At 48.8% G+C, this 20,585-nt stretch overlaps 2 protein-coding genes across 2 annotated transcripts in view; both read right to left on the bottom strand.

The window, feature by feature from the left end:
* Positions 1-2,945: 2,945 nt before the first annotated feature.
* LOC144160712 (uncharacterized) lies at positions 2,946-7,306 on the bottom strand. The gene is made up of 2 exons (XM_077691913.1): positions 6,548-7,306; positions 2,946-3,721 (listed from the first exon to the last, which is right to left on the bottom strand). Exons 1-2 carry the CDS (start codon positions 6,918-6,920, stop codon positions 2,946-2,948), a joined length of 1,149 nt encoding a protein of 382 aa, XP_077548039.1. The 5' UTR covers positions 6,921-7,306.
* Positions 7,307-13,731: 6,425 nt separating this feature from the next.
* The window catches only part of LOC144155203 (alanine--tRNA ligase, cytoplasmic-like), a 71,693-nt gene continuing 64,839 nt past the window's right edge, over positions 13,732-20,585 (bottom strand). Inside the window, exons 18-22 of the mRNA XM_077686512.1 lie at positions 18,930-19,119; positions 18,676-18,729; positions 18,313-18,435; positions 18,023-18,211; positions 13,732-14,698 (exon numbers count right to left, since the gene is read on the bottom strand). Of these exons, the coding sequence (XP_077542638.1) occupies positions 14,465-14,698; positions 18,023-18,211; positions 18,313-18,435; positions 18,676-18,729; positions 18,930-19,119 (790 nt within the window). The 3' untranslated portion in view covers positions 13,732-14,464. The remainder of the gene's footprint in view (positions 14,699-18,022; positions 18,212-18,312; positions 18,436-18,675; positions 18,730-18,929; positions 19,120-20,585) is intronic.

The raw sequence follows: 20,585 nt of genomic DNA, 5'->3' as shown, positions 1-20,585 counted from the left end.
AAGCATTGGATTCTTTGGGTGTGGGGCGCCAGCTCCGCCCAATGATGATGATGATGGCGGATGTCGTGCGTCTTCTCCTTCCTTTTGTCACTGTATACCACTTGCTTCCATACTGCTTAACAATTTCACAGCTGTGTTGAGAAGATCTAGTTACACCACCAAAGACACGCGGTAACTATTTCGAAGCCTCGTTGCTCTCGAAGTACATTCGACCCGCGCGAGACGCGGCCGTGGGGCGCTGCCATAGGAAAACGACGAAGCCGCACTGGCCGCACGATCCTCGCGTGACACGTCAGTGGGCAGGCGCAGCTCGAGGCAGCACGCGGGTTCGTTCCAGACGCGCTCTTGCTCACTGCTCGGCGGTGGTCGGCCGGCGTCCTGCTCCGAGGAACCCAGCTGCTGCCTCAGGTATGGCCGCGCTTGCAAGCCTCCTGCTGCTCTTGACGGTAACGGCAGCGGTGGAGGCGGCCGCTGACGCGGTCGGCGCGCCGAAGCAGGATGGCGGGCAGCCCGCGCCGGCCCGGGTCCAGCAGGCCTCCCTGCTCGCGCCCCTGCAGGCTGGGCCGCCTGTTCCTCTGGGATCAGTCATCGGCGCCCTGCCTGTTGGCCAGCGGCACAGCGGCTCCCAAGTCAAGGCAGCGGAGAAGGTTCGCCGGGGAAAACGGGACGACTACGGGGAGGAGTACGACGACGACGACGAAGAGATCATGGACGTGTCTGGCGCGGCCCGCCTCAAGAAGGACGACCAGATGGAGAAGATTCAACCCTTCCTGAAAGACATCGAGAAGCTCTACTCGCGTGGGTTCCGGCGTTCGCACGTCATGCGCAGCAAGAGGAATCACGGCTGGCTCGACATGGTGCACATGCAGCGTCACGAGGACCAGCAGCTCGTGGCCGCCGGCGAAGCGCAGGACAAGAATGCCACGGTGGCCGGCGAAGCCCAGCCGTACGTTTACCTCGCAGGTCGCAAGCCGGTCAACATCTCGGCCCTGCCGTACCTTCTCAAGCAGCCTTCGCTGACCGTGCAGACGCGCGACCTGAGCAGAGACGACAAGGTGTCCCTCTACACGTCCGTGGCATTCGAAGATCAGGTGGCCTTTCATTGGTACCTCAACGGCCAACCATTCGAGGAGTACGACAGCATGCAGATCCTGGACATGAACTCGGTCCTGGACTCCGGCAACAAGAGCATCCACTCCCGCGTGGCGCAGATCGAAGTGGAGCACCTACTCAAGCTTCCCACCAGCGACGGCAAGTACGAGATCAACTGCACCGTCACAGTCGACTACGTACAGCACAGCCTGAAGTACGTCATTGAGCCCCAGCTGACGGACGACTGCCCACCGGCAAACTGCTACGACCGGCACGCCATTTGCCGCAACGGCAAGTGCGTGTGCGACTCGCCCTACCCGGTCAGGCTTGCCTCGGTGCACACCACGTGCCGCACCGAGTCGTTCCTGGAGACCCCTTGCCACCACCACGAGCAATGCCAGTACACCACTAACAACAGCGAGTGTCTCGAGCAAGGATGGTGCGCCTGCAAGAGGGGCTTCGGCCGCACGCCTCAGCACGTGTGCATCAAGAAGACTGGCGTCAACTCGCGCTGCGATGGCGACGGACAGTGTGCCATCTACAACGCCACCTGCATCCTGAGTCACTGCACCTGCAACTCGGACTCCATGGAAGAAAATGACCACTGCGTCGTCGTCAGTCGCTCGGTGAACCGCCTGCACTCCGGCGCCACAGCTATCCAGCAACCTCTGGCCGTTGCGATCATCGTGGGCACCGCTGCCCTGCACGGCCTCTGTGGTCTGCTGACGTCATGAAGCTACTCTGCGGGCGTGCAATAAATCCATGCCCAAACCGTATCTCCTGTCACTGCTTTCCGGAGACAAACCGCGCGAGAGCGCGACTTAAAATGGTCTCCCATGTTAGTCCTGGAAGGTTTTCAGCAATAGCTACAGCCGGAGCATTTAAATGGCCTTTTTCGCAAAAGGAGACCGCTGTTCGGCCTCGTTGGCCTATAGGGGTATGGTCGCAGGTTCTGACGCTGACGGACTAGGTTCGAGCCCAAGCAATAAATCCCGCCATTTTTTTTTTCTTGCAAAATGTTCTTTTCGTAAGTAGAGGTGGTTTGGTATTTTCCAGGTCGGTTTAAGCGCGGGTGCAGCCTACAACCACGTTTAATTATACCGTAGCGCGTGGGAAGTGCCAGGCTTGTACCCATATCAGAACGGTAGGTCGCACCTGCAAGGGCACAGCACTGCTAGGCAATGTAGAAGCCTTGCTACACCATTCCAGACGTTCAGACGTCGATTATGTGGCGTTTCAGGAAGCTGCCAAGACGGCGATAAATACACGCCATTTCACCAGTCTGGGCGCTGTAGTGGATTCTACAGCGACGCTGTTAGAGTGGCGTTAACGGGATTTTTCGCGGCACCGGCGTCCGTCATCAAGAAAACCCCTCCACCATCCGTATGAACCCACCCAGGAGGATTGGCCACTGAAGATGACAGCTGCCTTGTAAAGTGTTAGTTAATGGCTCCTCAGAAGCAGTTCGCGAACGATTCATCCACGTCTCAACGTGTAATGCGGACAGGGGGGTGAATAACGCCTTCCCTTTTAACATTGATGGCGGGCAAGAAAAATCAATGTACAATGACGATTTTTCTTCGTTATGTGAGCAGCGGGAGAATCGCTCGTATGCGGCAATCATTCCTGCTCAATCCACACGTACCCATTCAGGGGATTGGCCATTGATGTGCACCATTTGGAGGCGAGTAAGTTTATACATTGCTATGCGTGAACCCTGCCCCGCGCTACCTGCGTCCTTCGGATCATTGACAGCAAAGCAATGGTCTAGCCACGTGGAGGCCCCACTCGTCGCAGTTCCCCTCTACGCTATGGCCTGCCACGCGGCCTCGAATGGGCACATGCACAGCACGTCACTGGGCTAAGCGCAGCAACAGGGCTGCGACCATTAGCAACGATAGCGCAGGACAGCTACAAGGTCCGCTGCCATACGGTAGCTTGCTTCCTTCCAAGTGATCGGCCAGGTTGACGCATCGATCGTTCACTTCTTTTTTGTGGCTGAAGCAAGTGCAATGGTTTAGGATGCACGTGGCGTCGTAGTCAGCGCAGTCCTCTTCCGAGTTGCACCGAGACCGCGCCCCGACCTTGGGCACGCATTTGTGGCCCTCTGTGCGGCCGTAGCCCTTGAGGCAGGCGCACCAGCCTCGGCTGGTGCATTCGCTGTGCTCGGTGGTGTTAAGGCACTGCTCGTCGTACATGCAGGGCGTCTCCAGGTAGGCCTCGCTGCGACAGGTCACGTGCTTGGACGCGAGGCGCACTTTGTAGTATCCCTCGCAGACACACGAGCCGCCCCTGCAGACGGCCATGCGCTCGGCGCACTCTGGTCCGTGCTCCTGGCAAGAATCGCTAAGCGGGGCGCTCACGTCAAGGTGCACGGTGGCCAGGTCGTAGTCAGTGAGCGTAGTGCAGTTGAACGTGTACACGCCCGTCATGGTAGGCAGCCGCGCCAGGCTCTTGATCAACACGCTGGACACACGCCCCTCCGGCACTGACTCCTCGGAGAGCTGGTCGTAGTCTTCCAGCGGCTTCCCATTCAGCGTCCAGAATATGGACACCTGGGACTGGTACGCGACGCTGCAGAACAGCTGCACGCCTTTGTCGATGCGCACGTGGTACACGTGCGGTTTTCCTGAAATGGAGTGGCGCCCCACAGTCACCGCCCTCGCTTTTCAAACGATGCAAAAAGGAGTGAATTTCCCCCCGCCCATCCAGGGCTCACCAACCATCAGAAACGCCTGTGGCGTCTCCTGCAGACCAATCCCCTCTTTTGCCGGGGCATCTACCCCACTCAGTATCCCTCACCGAATCGCCTCCTTTGTGGCGCTCAGGCCACACAGCACTCCACGTGGGGGTGCCCCCAAGATCCCATCCTGTATGTGCGCTGGGCAGCTCGGACCTGGAAGTCCAACACTCCTGGTCGGCTGTCACCGTCACCGCCAGACTTAAACCGGCAGCCACCACGCGCCAGCAAACCACAGCACTCAATAAGTGTGTTTCTCTGTCCCTCTCTCCCCGTACACCTCAACCCTTCACCGTATCGGCCCTTCCGGCGGGTGGCGCGGTTGACAGTATTAGAAACCGTTATTTCCCCAGATACCTCAATTCCACAGACGATTATTCCAGCAGGAAATGCCACAAAAAAGCAGGTTTATGGAAAGGAAACATTCGGTGTATTTAGATACTATATTGTGGGAGTGCTGCAGAGTGAGGGTAAAAATCTTCATCGCTGGAGGACTTGTCTTTACCGCGGATGCGCCCCAAAAGGTGACACAGGCCATTTGGGCCATGGAGTCCTCCATGATTTGGGCTTTCACAGCCGGCAACGGCTACGAAAGCTGGGAGAGGGGTACCGTAACTGCACTGCTGAAGCTTTGTTTGTTTTGTGTGTGTGTGTGTGTGTGTGTGTGTGTGTGTGTGTGTGTGTGTGTGTGTGTGTGTGTGTGTGTGTGTGTGTGTGTGTGTGTGTGTGTGTGTGTGTGTGTGTGTGTGTGTGTGTGTGTGTGTGTGTGTGTGTGTGTGTGTGTGTGTGTGTGTGTGTGTGTGTGTGTGTGTGTGTGTGTGTGTGTGTGTGTGTGTGTGTGTGTGTGTGTGTGTGTGTGTGTGTGTGTGTGTGTGTGTGTGTGTGTGTGTGTGTGTGTGTGTGTGTGTGTGTGTGTGTGTGTGTGTGTGTGTGTGTGTGTGTGTGTGTGTGTGTGTGTGTGTGTGTGTGTGTGTGTGTGTGTGTGTGTGTGTGTGTGTGTGTGTGTGTGTGTGTGTGTGTGTGTGTGTGTGTGTGTGTGTGTGTGTGTGTGTGTGTGTGTGTGTGTGTGTGTGTGTGTGTGTGTGTGTGTGTGTGTGTGTGTGTGTGTGTGTGTGTGTGTGTGTGTGTGTGTGTGTGTGTGTGTGTGTGTGTGTGTGTGTGTGTGTGTGTGTGTGTGTGTGTGTGTGTGTGTGTGTGTGTGTGTGTGTGTGTGTGTGTGTGTGTGTGTGTGTGTGTGTGTGTGTGTGTGTGTGTGTGTGTGTGTGTGTGTGTGTGTGTGTGTGTGTGTGTGTGTGTGTGTGTGTGTGTGTGTGTGTGTGTGTGTGTGTGTGTGTGTGTGTGTGTGTGTGTGTGTGTGTGTGTGTGTGTGTGTGTGTGTGTGTGTGTGTGTGTGTGTGTGTGTGTGTGTGTGTGTGTGTGTGTGTGTGTGTGTGTGTGTGTGTGTGTGTGTGTGTGTGTGTGTGTGTGTGTGTGTGTGTGTGTGTGTGCGCGCGTGCGTGTGTGCGCGCGCGTGCGTGCGTGCGTGCGTGCGTGCGTGCGTGCGTACTGCTAACTTGCGCCCAGCAAGTTCCGCAATGTCAAAGCAGAATTCGCATTTACCGTATTTATTCGAATATAAGGCAAGGTTTTTTACAAAATCCGTAGCCTCAAAGTCATACCCTGCCTTATATGCGAAGCTCAGTATGTATATGTATATATGGCGATTTTTTTTTACTCTCCAAACTGCACCCTCGCCTTATCGTCGAAATACGGTAGTTTTTCTCTGAATTACGGCGGAGCAACTCGTCTTTGCCGCATAGTTGAGGTGCGGAAGGAACGCAAATTTCTAATTCCTCAGAAGAAACGACAAGCGTTGGACCAGGTTAGAGAAGAACCACCAGGCGCCAATAAACGTGACACCTTCCCAAGTTTAAAGGGACCCTGCAACACTTTTTTCAACTTTTTTTGAAATCTTAAATGCTTCCAGAACGTAGTCACCCAACACACCAAGTACTAGATTAGGGGGTCGCAAAGTACCTCAGCCAAAAATTACTGCTCTATGTCCATCAGATAACTTGGAAACTCGCTCAAAAGATTTTTCTCTTTCCCGGTCTTGGCGCTTTTCGACGGCCCGAATCACGTCACTGAGGCCATGTAGCGGCTGCTGGCCGGTTTTCCTTCAGTTGCAGCGATGAACGCTTTTCGATAGCAACTTTAAAAATGAAGCCACAAAAACAAAGCAGAAACGGAAGGCGTATCTGGTGCAACGAGCAAATCAAGCAGTGCCGCTCCGTGCTGGCGATAACTGTAGCTTTCGCAGTGCTTCCAGACGCGAAGGAAAGAGTGAAAGCATTTATCAAAAGTGTTGCAGGGTCCCTTTAATAGTAGTACTATGGGTGTGTTTACGGCACAAGGGCATTCAGTGTCAAACGTGGCCTTCCAAATTTCAGCTCAGAGCGCCCACTGGTCAGTCCGCTCTGCAACCACAACTAAACTCAAAAGAAACAGGTAACTGCGGATCGAAGAGTGAATCCCACATGGGCAAATGCCACATTTGGACTAAACGCGATCAAATGGCTGGCTGACCTCGCAAGTCGCCTAAAAGGCGGTAAGAAACAGCGTTTCCTTTTTTTGCGTGTCCAAAGCTTAATGCGCAACTTAATTGTACTTGACGGTGCACGCAAGGGTTACTACCGCAACAAAGCGCGTACGGAGTAGCGACGCCCATGTGCGCACCTCTCTCGAATTTCATGTTCTGCGGGCTGTTCTTGATGGTGAGAGCGGGTCCCCCGATGGGGGCGCCCGAGCGGCGATCCTGCTTGGCCCTTGGCATTCGGCCGCCCCTGGTGACCAGGCCGCGGAACATCTGCATCTCTCCGACGGGCCGGAACCTGGGCCGGCGCCGCTGCAGCAGCAGGCCGTGCACGGGCTGCCGCTCGAGGATGCCCAGCACCGAGCTGCGGACGGCCCCGGAGAGGCGCGGGTCGTGCTGTCGCGACACGTTCTGCAGGAACTGCGATAGCTCCACTTTGGGTCCCGGCGTCCAGCGGAACCCGCCCGATGGGGCCACCAGCAGCGGCAGAAGGACGGACAGTCGCAGCGGTAGCATGGCGCGGACGGGGCCGCGGCTCACCACTTTACACCTCACTGGCTGCGCGCTAAAAGCGATGCTTCGGCCACAAGGAGTCCGATATCTCCTGCCCGACACGGTGGCCACTCAGTGCCCGTAACGTTGCCCATGGCGCGGCATAGCCGCGGGAGAGGCGAGTCCACACTGCACCGACGGCGGTCGTAACAAGGTCTATGCGCCTTTTTTTGTTTTGTTTTCCCACGACGCTCAATCCTCTCCTCGATGCGAAAGCAAAGAAGATGCTGCCATCCTCATCTTTGTCCTTATCGTCCACACTTTGTCACCTTCTCATCCACAACATTTTTGCCATCTTTTTGTCCCAGAAAAAAAAAGAGAAAAGGTTAGTATACATATTCTTCGCAAAAGCGGCCAAAAATAAATGTTCCACCCTCCATTTTTTCTTTTCAGAACAAATCAAACGATATTTATTCGCACTAATTAAACTAATAATGCAGTTATCCCATTCATTGCCTTTAGTAATGATACCAGCTTAACTGCGAGGAGCCTTCAGCAGCCGTTCCAACGGAGGGTCCGGATAACACTGCAATACGAGTTGTAATGAATTTAATCGTACAACATTTCGGCATCTTCGCTTGGTACCATTAAGCTGTAGACGTATACGAAATGGTTCCACGCTGATTAATTCACAATTTCGAAATGACCGAATTTTGTGTATCGCACCCGTGTGGCCATGATCACGCGGACTGACGCCATGTTACTGATTGATAACAAGGCCGTTGCACTAAACCAGCATCACGCAAGTAGCACATGTCGCGCTAAAAGTCAGCGCGCTTCATGGAGTAAGAAACAAGACAGGAGAAGAAACTTCGTTTCATTGAGCGGATAGATAACGTCACAGGCACTTGGCGCAGGTTAAGCTAGCGCCATCTGTCGTGGGAGATGAAAGTTCGAGGGCGCCGCTAACGACATTCTACTACGCAACCGAAACGTGCCGTGGTCACGGAGTGTGTGACCGCTATCACCTCGTTCATAAGGTGCCGCTATCATCCTTCGTCGTCGCAGATGCGAAGCTTCGTAGTCAGCGTTAGTATTTATTGTGACATTATCGTGTTGCTCCCTCGCGCCCGCCGCAATGGGTGTTTCGTCTCCAAAATATTCGCCGCGAGATCGACATGTAGGTGGCGACAGCGTCGCGCTGCTAGTGTGGATGCTCCGCTGAGCGGCCCGGGGGAATGCACACTGCGGGCGCGCTTCGTGCCTTTCTCGTGCCGTATGTGCGCACAAAAGGTGCAGACAAGAGTGGTATGCTGTAGTTCGGTCCCTCAGCGTTCCATGTATAGCATGGAAGCGGCAATAAGTTTTCATTATTACGCCAGAAAAGCGGGCGACCCATCGGGAATCTCAGAACGGCCACAATAATGACAATGAACTTGTACACCGCGGCTCGTAGCAAGCGCGATCTCTCCAGACTATGGCTCTGAGCCTTTAATAAATGCATAAATAGAAACAAATCAGGAAGCCTCGATCTCTGGAATTCAGTTTACAACAGCACTTTCAATCGCTTTCGCTAGTAGCATGACGCAGTCTTGCATTTGTGGGATGCCCTGAAATGGTAACACCACTTAGCTGCCCCGACATTTTTGCTAAGAGCTTACGATATTTTTTGTGTTTTTGAAAGGCAACATGAAATTATGGAATTTTAGCCAGCGCAGAGATATAAATGCAGCCGTTCTAACAGGTCTTTTGCGCGCAGCTTTAGTTTTAATGAAATTTAAGAGACTCTGAAGGCGTGAAGGCAGGTTTGATGAATATAACGGTGTCGGATCACTTATGTAATGCTTTCGTCGGAAGTGACCTTGTGAATTCAATTTCTAACGCGCACAGAACAACCGACATCTCATGTGACAAGCAGGTTTACGGTGTGTAAACCATGCTTTTGGGACCTCACAGTCAGCACAGGTTTTCTGTTACGGGTGCACTGTTGACCATTTGCGTTCCTTTTAAATCTAACAAGTGCCTAGAATAGCGAAATGTGTTTGCATTCTTGCGTAATGTCGCTTACGAACCATACAGATGGCAAATGAAGTTGCCATGTTGCAGATGTGTAAAACGCTCCCTTTTTATTTCTCGTTGCGAAACAGCGCAACGGGCCCCCGGTAACTACTGTGTGTTGTAAACTGAACCTCGCTTTTTTCTTGGTATTTAATTCTTGAGGATTTGCTAAAAAAAGGCACGGATAAAGGTTGTCTGTGCATTTCGTTTTTTTCTTCGGGGGGGGGGGGGGGGGGGGGGGGGAGGGGGGGGTTATGTTCCAAGCGCAGCGAGAAGAGAACGCATTTAACGCGAAAAGCCAAACGTTGGTTATCAGTGTTATTTGCAATTGCAAGTACGCTGGGCACCGTGTTCCGAAGCGGTGAAAAAGCAGTACTTCAACAAGTAGACGCCAGTATTTTCAAAACTGATTAACCCCCCTTTTGGCCCGAGATTGTCCAGGAATTGTGGCTCGCTTTTTCAAAAGGCATTTAAAGCGAGCATTGTGGTGAAAAAAAAAAAATCCAGCGAGTCGTGGCACACACCCTCCAGACATGTGGGCAACAACATGCATTATATTACGCGATTTTTCCTCCTTTAAACTTACGCCCACCTTAAGAGGTTAAGACGTGACCATATTAGGCATTTAATTATGCTGAGTGAAACACATTTTTGGAGAAGGTGATTCATGTCGCAATTTGAAAATGGGATATATAAAGATGACACACTAAATGCCAGGACAGACGCAAAATCAAAACTGCTTAATTTTACCGAGAAATCCCCCGAAATTTACTCTTGCGCATCCAAGGAATCGTATTTTAAATAATGTGTAAAATTAGCAACACAGTATAAGCAACGAGTCCAAAAATGGTATTTATTTTCGAAGAGGTACGGGAAGAATTCAATCACACAGGCGCTAGCGGGTGTAAAATACGTCAATACGTCAGCGCAATTTTACAAGGGTGTGGCAAATGCACGGGTATGCATTGGTCTTGTCGCTTCTTACCCGTTTCGTGTATTAAACATTTATATTTTAAATAACCACCACGCCACCTTCAAAAAGCACCCTTTGACGTGCCCGAAACGGCAGATGACTGCACTCATCAATAAGAAAAGTGGAATGTGTCGAAGCAATGTTTATAACACGTTTCACACGTTTCACGACGGCGAAGATGTTTCGTGGAATTAAACCAGCGCATTAACCCGCAAGGGCCGCTGATTATTGCGTCTCTAGAGGAAATGCGCAAGCAGAGGTAACTATGTCATTGCTTACTGCCAAACAAGTACACATATGGGTTGTTTTATCGCGTGCAGCATGAGTCTTGCGCCGCGCGCAGCGTGAACGAGCAGACGACGCGAGAGCTCCATCCGCAGTACTAGGAGCAGTTCGTCCCGCCACCTCCAGGGGCCGACTGTGTTCGATCTCGGGCCGATGGCGTGCTTCCATCTGTCGTCGTCAAGATAACACCAGATATCGGAGACGACGCACGGAGAGACGGTAGCATTTTCAAACGATTTGTGTTTTCGCACTTGAAAGAAAGACAGAGACATAGAGTGAGATAGAGAGAAACACAGAGAGAGAATAAACTTTCACTGATGGCAAGAGCTGGGCTTGCGGGCGGCATCGACATCCCTTAGGTCAGCCGTAGCTGGTCGTCCGTGTGTCTGGACCGTGTTGAAGCTACCCGCGAAGGACCAAGGGAGAAAATATTTACGATAGTACTAAAGGGAGTGCATTGTTTTTTGAGGCCCGAGCACGCTGCTTGAGGACAGAGACATGTGACATGTGAGGACACAGAATGGGGCGTGTGCAGACGCGGAAACAATCGAGCACATAGTAATGAAATGCCAAAGTATTTATCCAGCCCGAAATGAGGGTAAAGTACACCAATTCCTTACGCGCTGGGCTTTACCGTTGAGGGAAACATGGCCCCCATGCATGCAGTCGATACTATCAAAAGGGGGAAAAAAAGCCAGGAGAGTGCCAATGGAGGGCTGTCACAACCACAGCCAGTTTCGGGGCATATAATCTAACTAAAAGGAAATCGGAGTCGTAGTAGAAAACCGAAAGGTAGCAGTAGGTGAATAACTTATGTAGGCAAGCTGGAATCTACCATAACCCTCACTCAAAGAGAAGGCCGTTAGTCATCTGTCATCATCATCATCCTCTCGCCTAGAATGTCGTCTGCTAGCAGACAACCGCGCATTTCGCGGTGGCGGCTGCTTCGACGATCATGGTACGGATTCTCCAAAACGATAGCCGACATTTCGAAATGGCGCCGTATTGGCCTGTGAAATGCATGTTTTCCTTGCCTCCGCCGGGAGCCCTGTGAGCATGCGAGCGCCGAAAGAAAACAGTGCGGCGGCTTGTTCCTGAATAGAGAGAAAGCTAAGGCGCGTCACGAGCGCGTGTGCGTTTCTGTATTTATTCACTTTTCTTCTTTTAATCCAAATTAGTTTTTTCCTCTTCTCTCAGCGCCCATTTCCTGGCCAATCCCCCTGAGTGGGTACGAGCCATTTTTTTTGGACCAACAACAACAATTGTGAGGAGAGCTCCGTGCTTTCTGTCGGCTCCCGCATGCTCACAGGGCTCCTGATGGAGGAAAGGAAAACATGCACTTCACATGCCAATACGCAACGTCATTTTTGTAATGTCGGCCGTCCCTTTACAGAACCCGGCTCCGTGTCAGGCCTTGGCGCAAATCACTGTGTTTGTCTTTGTGCGCGCGTGTCTATACCGTGTACTTATAAAACTGCGCAGAACTGCGCAAGCGTCCCATTCAATCGCTAACAATTGCTTCATATTTTCAAAGGACCTGCTTGGTTTTTTTGGTCTGCACGTGTATAATTAATGTTTACTTTTTTTATAGTAAACATTTTCTAACCTTTTAGAACCTTAATTCTTATTTGAGTACATCTGGGGTCACGGGCGTCGGCAAGATTTTGTCTTGAAGGGGGCAAACCCATTGTAGCGAGGGGAAAGATCGAGGGCGAAAGTGCGGGCCAATTGTTCTGGGGGCGGCTGGGGGGGAGGGGGGGGGGACGTGCCCCTTTTGCACCCCCCTGCCGACGCCCAAACCTGGGGTGAACGAAAATGAAAAGTGGGGTTTCTTCCCCACTTTTCATTTTTTACAGTTGCTCATATTTAAACAAAAAGTTCCCTGAGAAAGCAGAATAACTGAAATCAAGTGAAACCAGACAAAAAAAAAAAACTTTTCTTACGATAATAAGGAAATGAATACATACTTTACAATATGGAAGTTGAGCCAGGAAAAATAGATGCAATTATTTCATGTGCAGCAGAAGACATGAGACAGCAAACACATCTGAAAACTTCCGAGCAGTGCACATAAGCTTCACTCACAAATATTTTTGGAAATTTGGTGTACTCAGCATATCAATTGCAGGCATGAACTATGAATGTGGCTTGTAACATTGATTTAAGTCTACTTTAGCTAATGCGTAAAAAAAAAAAATCCGTAGTATGTACAGACGCATGTTTCCCCACGGAAAGAATTTACAAAATTTGTGATCACAATTTGTTAGGTATAGTGCAATCAAAATACTTTTCAGAGCTTGTTGACATGATAGTTCTATGGTGGCCACAGAGATAAAAACAGTGTCTTTCTTTTATAAGATGGTAAGTTAATTCAAAGGTACCGTGGTATAACAAGACTTGCTTTTTGAAACAGCACTTATATGACCAGATTGAAACTGTGATCAGCGAGGAGGTAGAAATACACTGGGCTCACAAGAAAAGCTAACAGTTTGGGCAACGAACTAGGCTCGTGAATTTCACATGTTGTTCTCCGTATACCACAAAACAGGGCTGTTGACAGGCGGATAGTTTCTTCATGCTATTCACATTTTTTAGTACGAAAAGTGGTGACTAGAAGAATCTCACTCACACTCTAGATGTTGTTTCTTAAAAAGACTCCGCAACACTTCCGATAAACGCTTTCAGTCTTTCCTTCGCTTCTGGAAGCACTGTAAAAGCTACAGTTATCGTCAGCACGGAGCGGCACTGTGCGATTTGCTCGTCGCAGCAGATATGCCTTCCGTTGCTGCTTTACTTTTGTGGCTTTCTTGTTAAAGTGGCTGTCAAATGAGCTCAGGGCTGCAACTGAAGGAAACTGCATGGGCCAATCACTGCTACACCGCTGTAATGACATCATTCCAGTGGCTGAAGAACTCCAAGACTGGGAAATTTCTCTTGAGCGAGTTTCCAGGTTATCTAATGGGCATAGAACAGTAATTTTTGGCTCAGGTACTTTGCGGTCCCCTAACCTAACCAGGGTTGCAACCTGCTCGGTTTTTGACCACCCCGACAGGTTTTTCCGACAGCAGGCTGGTTGCCGGTCCGTACCTAAAACGATTTTCTGGCCATTGTGGCGCAATTTTTTTGTGCGTAATATAAGTGTCAATTTGGCAACAACGATAAATATGTGTCAGCAAGATGCGCAAAGACACGTGAGCAGAGAAAATATGTGGATGAGCAACACCAAGGGGTGGAACAACACCACGAGATGCCGCCGCCACAATTCAGATGCAAAGAGCTTTTAATGGACCAAGTGTGTGCGGCTATATACTTTTCAGTGCAGCACATTCAGAGCAATGACCAAAGCCTCAGTCACTTTCAGTCCAAACACTATGTTGATTTCTCCCTAGGAAAACGCTACAACAAACAGCTTCAGCACTGCATGTCAAAAAAACATGGCGTTTTTTTTTTTAACGCAAATTCACCACCATGCCACCTCCTCCTCCTTCTCCGAAGGGCCGGTTTTTTTTTGGGGGGGGGGGGGGAAGGTGGCTACCCTAAATCTAGGTACTAGATGTGTTGGTTGACAAAGAGAGTTGAAAAAAGTGTTGCAAGGTCCCTTTAACCTCACGTCATTAATGTCACCTTAAGTTTTGGCAGACACCATTCTAAACTACCACAGCTAAGCCTACAGTGCACACTTTTTGCTCTAAGCCCGGCACACTTGTCCACATTTTATTAGAGTGTGCGCATAACCCTGACCTCCCACCCTTTCCTTCCACTCTCCCCCTCTATGAGCTGTGGGAGAACCTGATTACCAGCGACCACCTGGACGTCCAGCAACTACTGGCATCTAGGGCGTCGGTCGCCCGGTCATCACTTGGATTCCCGGACTAGGGAACCACTCCTACTTTATAAGGCTCATTAAAGTTTCCTACTATACTACTACTACTGCACACTATCCCTCTTTTTGATTATGTTATGAGGAACCTCTCTTCCCCCAACCGCCAACCTCCCAAATGGCCAGCAGTATAGATCACTGCTCTCTCTGGTTCACAAACACTTTGAAGAAATTTTTTTTTTTCCCGATGCATATGGTGCATAGCATAATTTATGAGCCATGGAATAATACTTATGTGTTTGTGGCCTTCAGCTTTTGGGAAAAAACAACAAGCACATACAACTTGTAGGGAAAAGTCATATATTTACATCATAAATAAAAGAATGCTTGAAAGCGGCATAAGGCTGTTCCCTAATGTAGGTGCTGCTTATCCTAGCACGAATTCACGCTTGATTCCTTCTTATCTATTGGGCCACCACAGTGAGCTTCAGCAAAACTGACAGCCGCTTTTTTAATTGCCTCCAGATTTAAATCTGTGAATGAAGCCTTCATGTTGCAGTAAGTCTTGGTGGTCTGAGACTTGGTTGAGCTCAGGCTCTGAATGGTGACATAGGGTCCAATAGACTTCACCCAGGCATCTGCTTGAAATGTGTTGGTCAGCAGTTCCTGCAGGGGCAATGGGGAGGCAAACATGAAAAGAAAGTGCATTTGTAATCATAGGAGTTTTTAGAGCTCCATTAACCTTGGCAAGGCCAATATGGCAAGGCCAATACTGGCCCCAGGCCCACATTCATGCGTACACACATATACCCGTGCTCGGCATATTCGCAGCATGCGACTGCGAGATGTGTGGAGAAACCAGTAGTAGGACAAGTTTGATCAAGAATTTGATCAAGAATAATATGCTATGAATGCTGACTTGTTTGCTTGCTTGCTTTTTTGCCTGTTCACTCAGAACTTTCACTTTAGCCTGTTGTGCCCCGGTGATGCTCTCAGGGAAAAAATCGACAGCCACTTTTTTTGCCCACAACTAGGCTGTTGAAAATATGCACTTTACAACACCTATGACTACCTATTACTAATGTTGAGTGCTGTAAAGAAAAACATTTGATCTTGTATGCACCAGGTGTTAAGTTCGGACACCTTACTTAAGTAATTAAAACCACACAGCAGCTTGATATAGTTGTGTTTAGCTTCCTTCACTTTTTTGTGTTTCGTTTTCATGCCGGCCGGGCTGACATAGTGTGTGATGGGTGCGAAGAGCTTCCGCAGGGGCTTTTTTCATTCACCTTTGTGTTTTCCTGGTGAGTGCGCTTGGAGGGAACCAAGAGGCGAGGAGCGATCCTCATTTTAGAGGAATCTTTTCTCAAATTTCTTTTGTGAAGCTGGTAGAGTGTGTCTCTTTCCTGTTTAACGACAGTGATTACCGCCATTGAGAATGCGTTCAACGGGCGCAGCCATATTTGCGACCTGAAAAATATAGTCAACTGTGTTTCCTTCTCCGGAGCCTGAGTGGCAGCTTTTTTGTACTGCAGGTAGAAGGGTAGACGATTCGTGTGAGTGTATTGAAAGGGCCATGGTAGTTAGAGGCTCTACACGCAAGAAAAACAGAGCTTCCCCGTGATATTCTGTTCTTAGTCGACTCCTTTTGACGTGCACAAAAATTTCTAGTTCAACTTGCAAGCGAGAGTACCATTTTCATTACCCTCTTTTTCTTATCTCTCCTATTTACCTCGCACGAGTGCTTGCTAAGGACGGGGTCAGGCACACCTCCCAAAAGCTCACAGTCATGACATCCGTGCGGATACTTCTCGCTTAATCCCTCCTCAAATCCACCTGCGACCCCTTCTTTCACATAAAGGCTACGGAAGCAGGTGAGCCTTCCTGAGACTAATATGCTGGGTGCATTGTGAAACCAATGCCTTGATGTGAAAGCATGCACAGATCTACAGAACAGAAGCAGCTCTGCTGGGACTTTTGTGATGCAGTATGCAACTACTATACCCTTTTCAGGGCTAAAAAAAAAATTCATCAGGCGCTTCAGTCTGTGTAACTGATTTGAAAGCCAGCGATTATCAGATTTATCCGCTGCTGCACCGTGTTTGCGTCTCTTTCTTTGGCTTCGTTTCTTTGGCTTGTGACATGACTTGTCCCGACAGGCAGACTGGCTCGAGTTCACGCGGCAGCTTCCCCACAATGAGAGCTCTCCTCCATGTGCACCTGTTCTACGCACGTGCCGTCTCGTTCGCCTGTCACGGGGCACCCATCAGGCTGATTCTTGTTTTATTCTGGCACAGTTTCAAGCTAGCGCTGTAGCTTCTGCACTTGGCTGCTGCTCTGGTTACCTGTGTTCGAATCCCATTCGAACACAAAGAGGTTTTGTTTATATTTTATTTATTTTTGTTTCACAGAGGCCGCCATTTTGGTTCCATTTGTGTTGTCGCCAACAACTACAAACTACAGCCCCATTTCGCATTTGACGAGACATCTAAGGCTTGTGCCTTAAAGGGACAGACAACCGATGTTTGTCGAGTATATTTTCTCTATCCCAAATCAAAGGGTGTCATTTACAACCCCTTAACCCGAAACGGTTTTGCTGATAGCGCCCCAAAACTTTTTTAATCGGAATATTTAGATCTACAAGCTGTAGGTGTCCTGCCAAAACTAATGCTGGCAACCATGATATAGAGCAGCACAGCAACACACTTTTATATGTACACAAGACGAAAAGCTGTACTTAAAAACTTTTCTCCAGCTAAAAATGTAATGAATTTCATGTTTTATGCATGTTTTTCAATCATGCATTGTAATTTCTTTTTCGCGTTATAAAACAGCCGCGACGCCAACAGCCAATCCAGGTTTCCGAAACCAAAACTGTGCTATTCATTGCACGAGATTAATGTTTTGTGGCGCTCTTCGAAATGGAAAACAGAAGATCACAACCTAAACTTACACAAATACTTGTGCTAAAAGGTTCTCAATGCATCACGTGACCGGGACAGGTACTGTAGTCTCACATTTTGACTCTACATGATGCCACCTTTCAGACTTGAGAAAGTTTAGTCCCAAATTAAAATTGTTTCCGCCAATTTGTTTATAAATCCCTTGTGGTTACCCCACTATATAAAACACAGGCTTTCATATGAGCTAGAGAACGCCGCGGCAATCAGTTGTCTGTCCCTTCAATAAATGTGCTGGGTTTATTACAGATCTGTGCGCAATCGTCTTTTTCCAATTTTTCATATTTTCCTGAAAAACGAAACATGAAAAAAATTTTCATTTTTTACGCCCCTCAAAATTCCATGAACTTTTACATCTCTAGTCTAGAGAGGTTGATGGCGAGGTGTCATTGCATATGGCGGTTGTGCTCAGGGGCAGCCTGCACTGCATTCCCAGTATTCAATGAGTGCTAACAAAGATGGGAATCTTCTGCACCAGTGTTTTCATTGGCGTGCTTTTGTATGGACGCTTGAGGTTCGATTATTGAGCTCGGCGAGTTTCTCAGAGGAGTCCTCTTTCTCTTTGTTTGTTTGTTAGCATGTTTTGATAAATACCTTGGAGTTTCCGCTTGAGTGAGAGAGTGGATCACGCGATTATTTGTGTACACATGAATGATTATTTGTTATTGTGGCGTATTAGTGGCCTAGAGTGGGTTAATTGATAGGGCCTCCTCACTCTCAATTGTGATGTCCCTTTGGAAGGTGGGACTTCTGGAATAAAAAACTGAGGTGTTTGGAATTTTGTGTGGAGAGGGGAGCCCAGCTGGATGTGAGCCCTGCCCAACCTCTTTTCTCCGATATATGCGATGAGTTTTAAATACTTTGTGTAAATAAATTGTACACTTGTACATTATTTTGGAGTAGACTGTCGCTTGCCACAAGCCGTCGATAACAAGCTGTCTTCATCTTTATCACTGCGTCTATCGAACAACCCGAATTGTCACCTCTCCCGAATTTTATCTCCCGGCCCAAGGTGAAAGGGCAGACATACCTGAGGAATGGTGCAGTCTACCTGGAGCTGGTCAGGATGAGTGCGAACTAGAACAAAGTATGGCTTGGGTCTGCATTTCTTGGATGCCAGCTTTGACACAAGCACCCCATCTGTACACAAGTCAAGGCAGGCCACAATGAAGATCGATTCGTTCCACTTCTCCAAAGCTGCATTTAGCTCAGACAAAACCTGGAAACAAACAAACAAAAGAGCACTTTCAAAGTTGGCTAAGACCACTGAAATTACTCGAAATGGCAAAGAGAGAAAGCACTGCAGAATGCCAAGCTTACCCTAGGTTCCCCGAAGGCACGGTTGTATTTTCGTATGACGCTATCAATTTGACGTTCTAGCTTCAACAGTTCCGTGTCTGCTTTCCTCTGCAGCAACAGAGAAACCTCACGCCTAGTTGTGACCTGTCATCAGTAAAAATATAAAAGTAAACATGATTGTACATATACAAAGGCACCATTAACTTGTGCTTCATGAAACAATATTTTGAGAGCTTTCAAGATGCAATAAACTGCTGCGAGGTGGCTGCATTTTATCTTCTCTAACCTAAATGAGCAAAAAAAATGACCTCTTTGTCCTTGTTTACTTGACGTTCTAGCGTACACAGGGGCAAAACTATCACTAATATTCATAAGGAAGCATACCTTTCGAATCGCAGTAAGTTTTCTCTTGCAAGCTGCCATGCTTACATAGTCCTCCTGGGGATAAAAGAAGAACGAGCATCAAATGCAAAATTTTAACTGGTACCTGGTGGTGAATGATGGAATGAGTAGGAGATGGCTGCATGTACCCCAACCAAAGGTCTTTCCTAAAAAGCAGCTAGAATTGAACTCGTCTTTTGTGTCTATGAGTTAGGAAATAAAGGCAAATGCAAAGTACCCTTTTCGGTGGCACCTACCAGTGGGATGTCAGCCAGGGCTGCGACTTCCTGTGCCAGCTCGCTCATCTGCCCCTGCACAAGCTCATCTTTGGAACGCACGGCAGCAGCCAGGGGGCCAGCCACCGCACAGACAGACCGCACCATGGTGCCGACAGACTGGTGCGATGTCACCACCACTTCTCCCAGCTCGGACAAGGACGACACGTGCCTGCAAACAATGCCATGGCCGGCAGTCAGACTATGCCAGTGCGGCAGCAAGGCACCCGAAGATGCAGTACCCGCTCTGGTGCCTCCACTAGATGCACTTCTTTGCTACACATAGGCTCACGCCTCTAGTTACTCTTTCTCGAATCCTTGCATCCTTTTCATGTTGCAGGCCTGAATGTCACTGTTCTTGATTCTGTTAATCAGTTTTGACAACTCTGCCGATTTGACTGGACTCTCCCTTCCTGACTCTTTTACATTCCCGCATTTTTCTATTAGTTCCTTCATTTTCTGATACAGATAACTACCTCCTTTACACCACTGCCTCCTACTACCACTGCTGATTCCGTGATGATCGTAGTTAAGATGGCATTCCAAACATCTATGCTATTGCTATCCTCTCCGATTAGGACTGTGAGTTTGTTTTGAGACATTATTTGAAACTCCTGTGCCCTTTTTCATATTGACTGCAATTGTGGTTTCCTTCTTTTTACTAGTTTGGTCCTTCACCTTCTTAGATCTAGTCGAATTCTGCTGCTCACCATACTGTGGCCACTGCACGTGATCACAGTATGGTCACGTGATCACGTGCAGTGATCAAATGTTGGGAAATGGCCTAACACCTAAACATCTTGCACAATACCTGAATGGGACCCATCAAGCTTACTCTAATAAAAAGCCTTTTGTCACTATGCAAAAACGCCGTTTCCTTTCATAGTGAAAACTTGGCATTTTATGAACATGATCTCACAGAGCTCTTAGGATCAGGGGGCTGGTGGAAGTAATGGCTAATCACTTCATTTGAAACAATGCAAATCGGAAAGGTTGCAAATACAGTTGAACCCCTTTATAAGAGACACGTACCCGGGAGCAGTTTCTGTTTCTTATATGAGACGTCTCTTATAAGCAGCCAACCATGTTTTCATTCGCTGGTCAACCCCTCATTCAATGTTGGCATCGTACCACTAAAATAAGCTCAAAAGAATGCTACAGCATGTTGCAAGAGGTTTATTATAATTTATGTTTTGCCCCCAGAATTTATGAAGTGGTTCGGAATCTTTGTTTGCTTCATGACTATATTTACACAGTTTTTTTAAAACAGCTTCTACAAGCTTTCTCTTCTTTCACTGTCTGTGGAAGAAGAAGAATCACAGATGTCGAGTTCACAAGCCTGATGAATAGCCAGAGCGCACAGCTTCTTTTGCTGTGTGCTGTGACTGTTAAAGGAGCACTGACACCAATTTTCGGCGTTAATATTATTGCACAGTTCGCTTCCTTCACTCAACATAATACCCTGGCTGAAATATGAGCGGCCTGCGACGCGAAGAACGTAGTTCAATTGGATCTCATTTATCGCGCCGACGGAGCAGCGCGCGGAGCGGCACTCAGCAAATGGACATCAGCGTGACGTCAATCCAAGAGCGGAAAAGAAGTGACGCGACAGCGCTCGTCAAAAACTCGTGACGTCCC

This window comes from Haemaphysalis longicornis, unplaced genomic scaffold, assembly GCF_048455015.1.
Source record: "Haemaphysalis longicornis isolate Haplotype H1 unplaced genomic scaffold, Haemaphysalis longicornis Haplotype H1 scaffold_1, whole genome shotgun sequence".
Taxonomy (NCBI): domain Eukaryota; kingdom Metazoa; phylum Arthropoda; class Arachnida; order Ixodida; family Ixodidae; genus Haemaphysalis; species Haemaphysalis longicornis.
Note: the sequence above shows the minus strand (reverse complement) of the source record. Positions and strands in the feature narration are given on the sequence as shown.

Bases quoted from the DNA above. Each gene is read 5' to 3' on its own strand.
- LOC144160712 (XM_077691913.1), bottom strand. From the start codon at position 6,920: ATGCTACCGCTGCGACTGTCCGTCCTTCTGCCGCTGCTGGTGGCCCCA. The intron at 3,722-6,547 runs GTGCGCACATGG...ACTCCATTTCAG, and splicing joins GAACATGAAATTCGAGAGAG to GAAAACCGCACGTGTACCAC.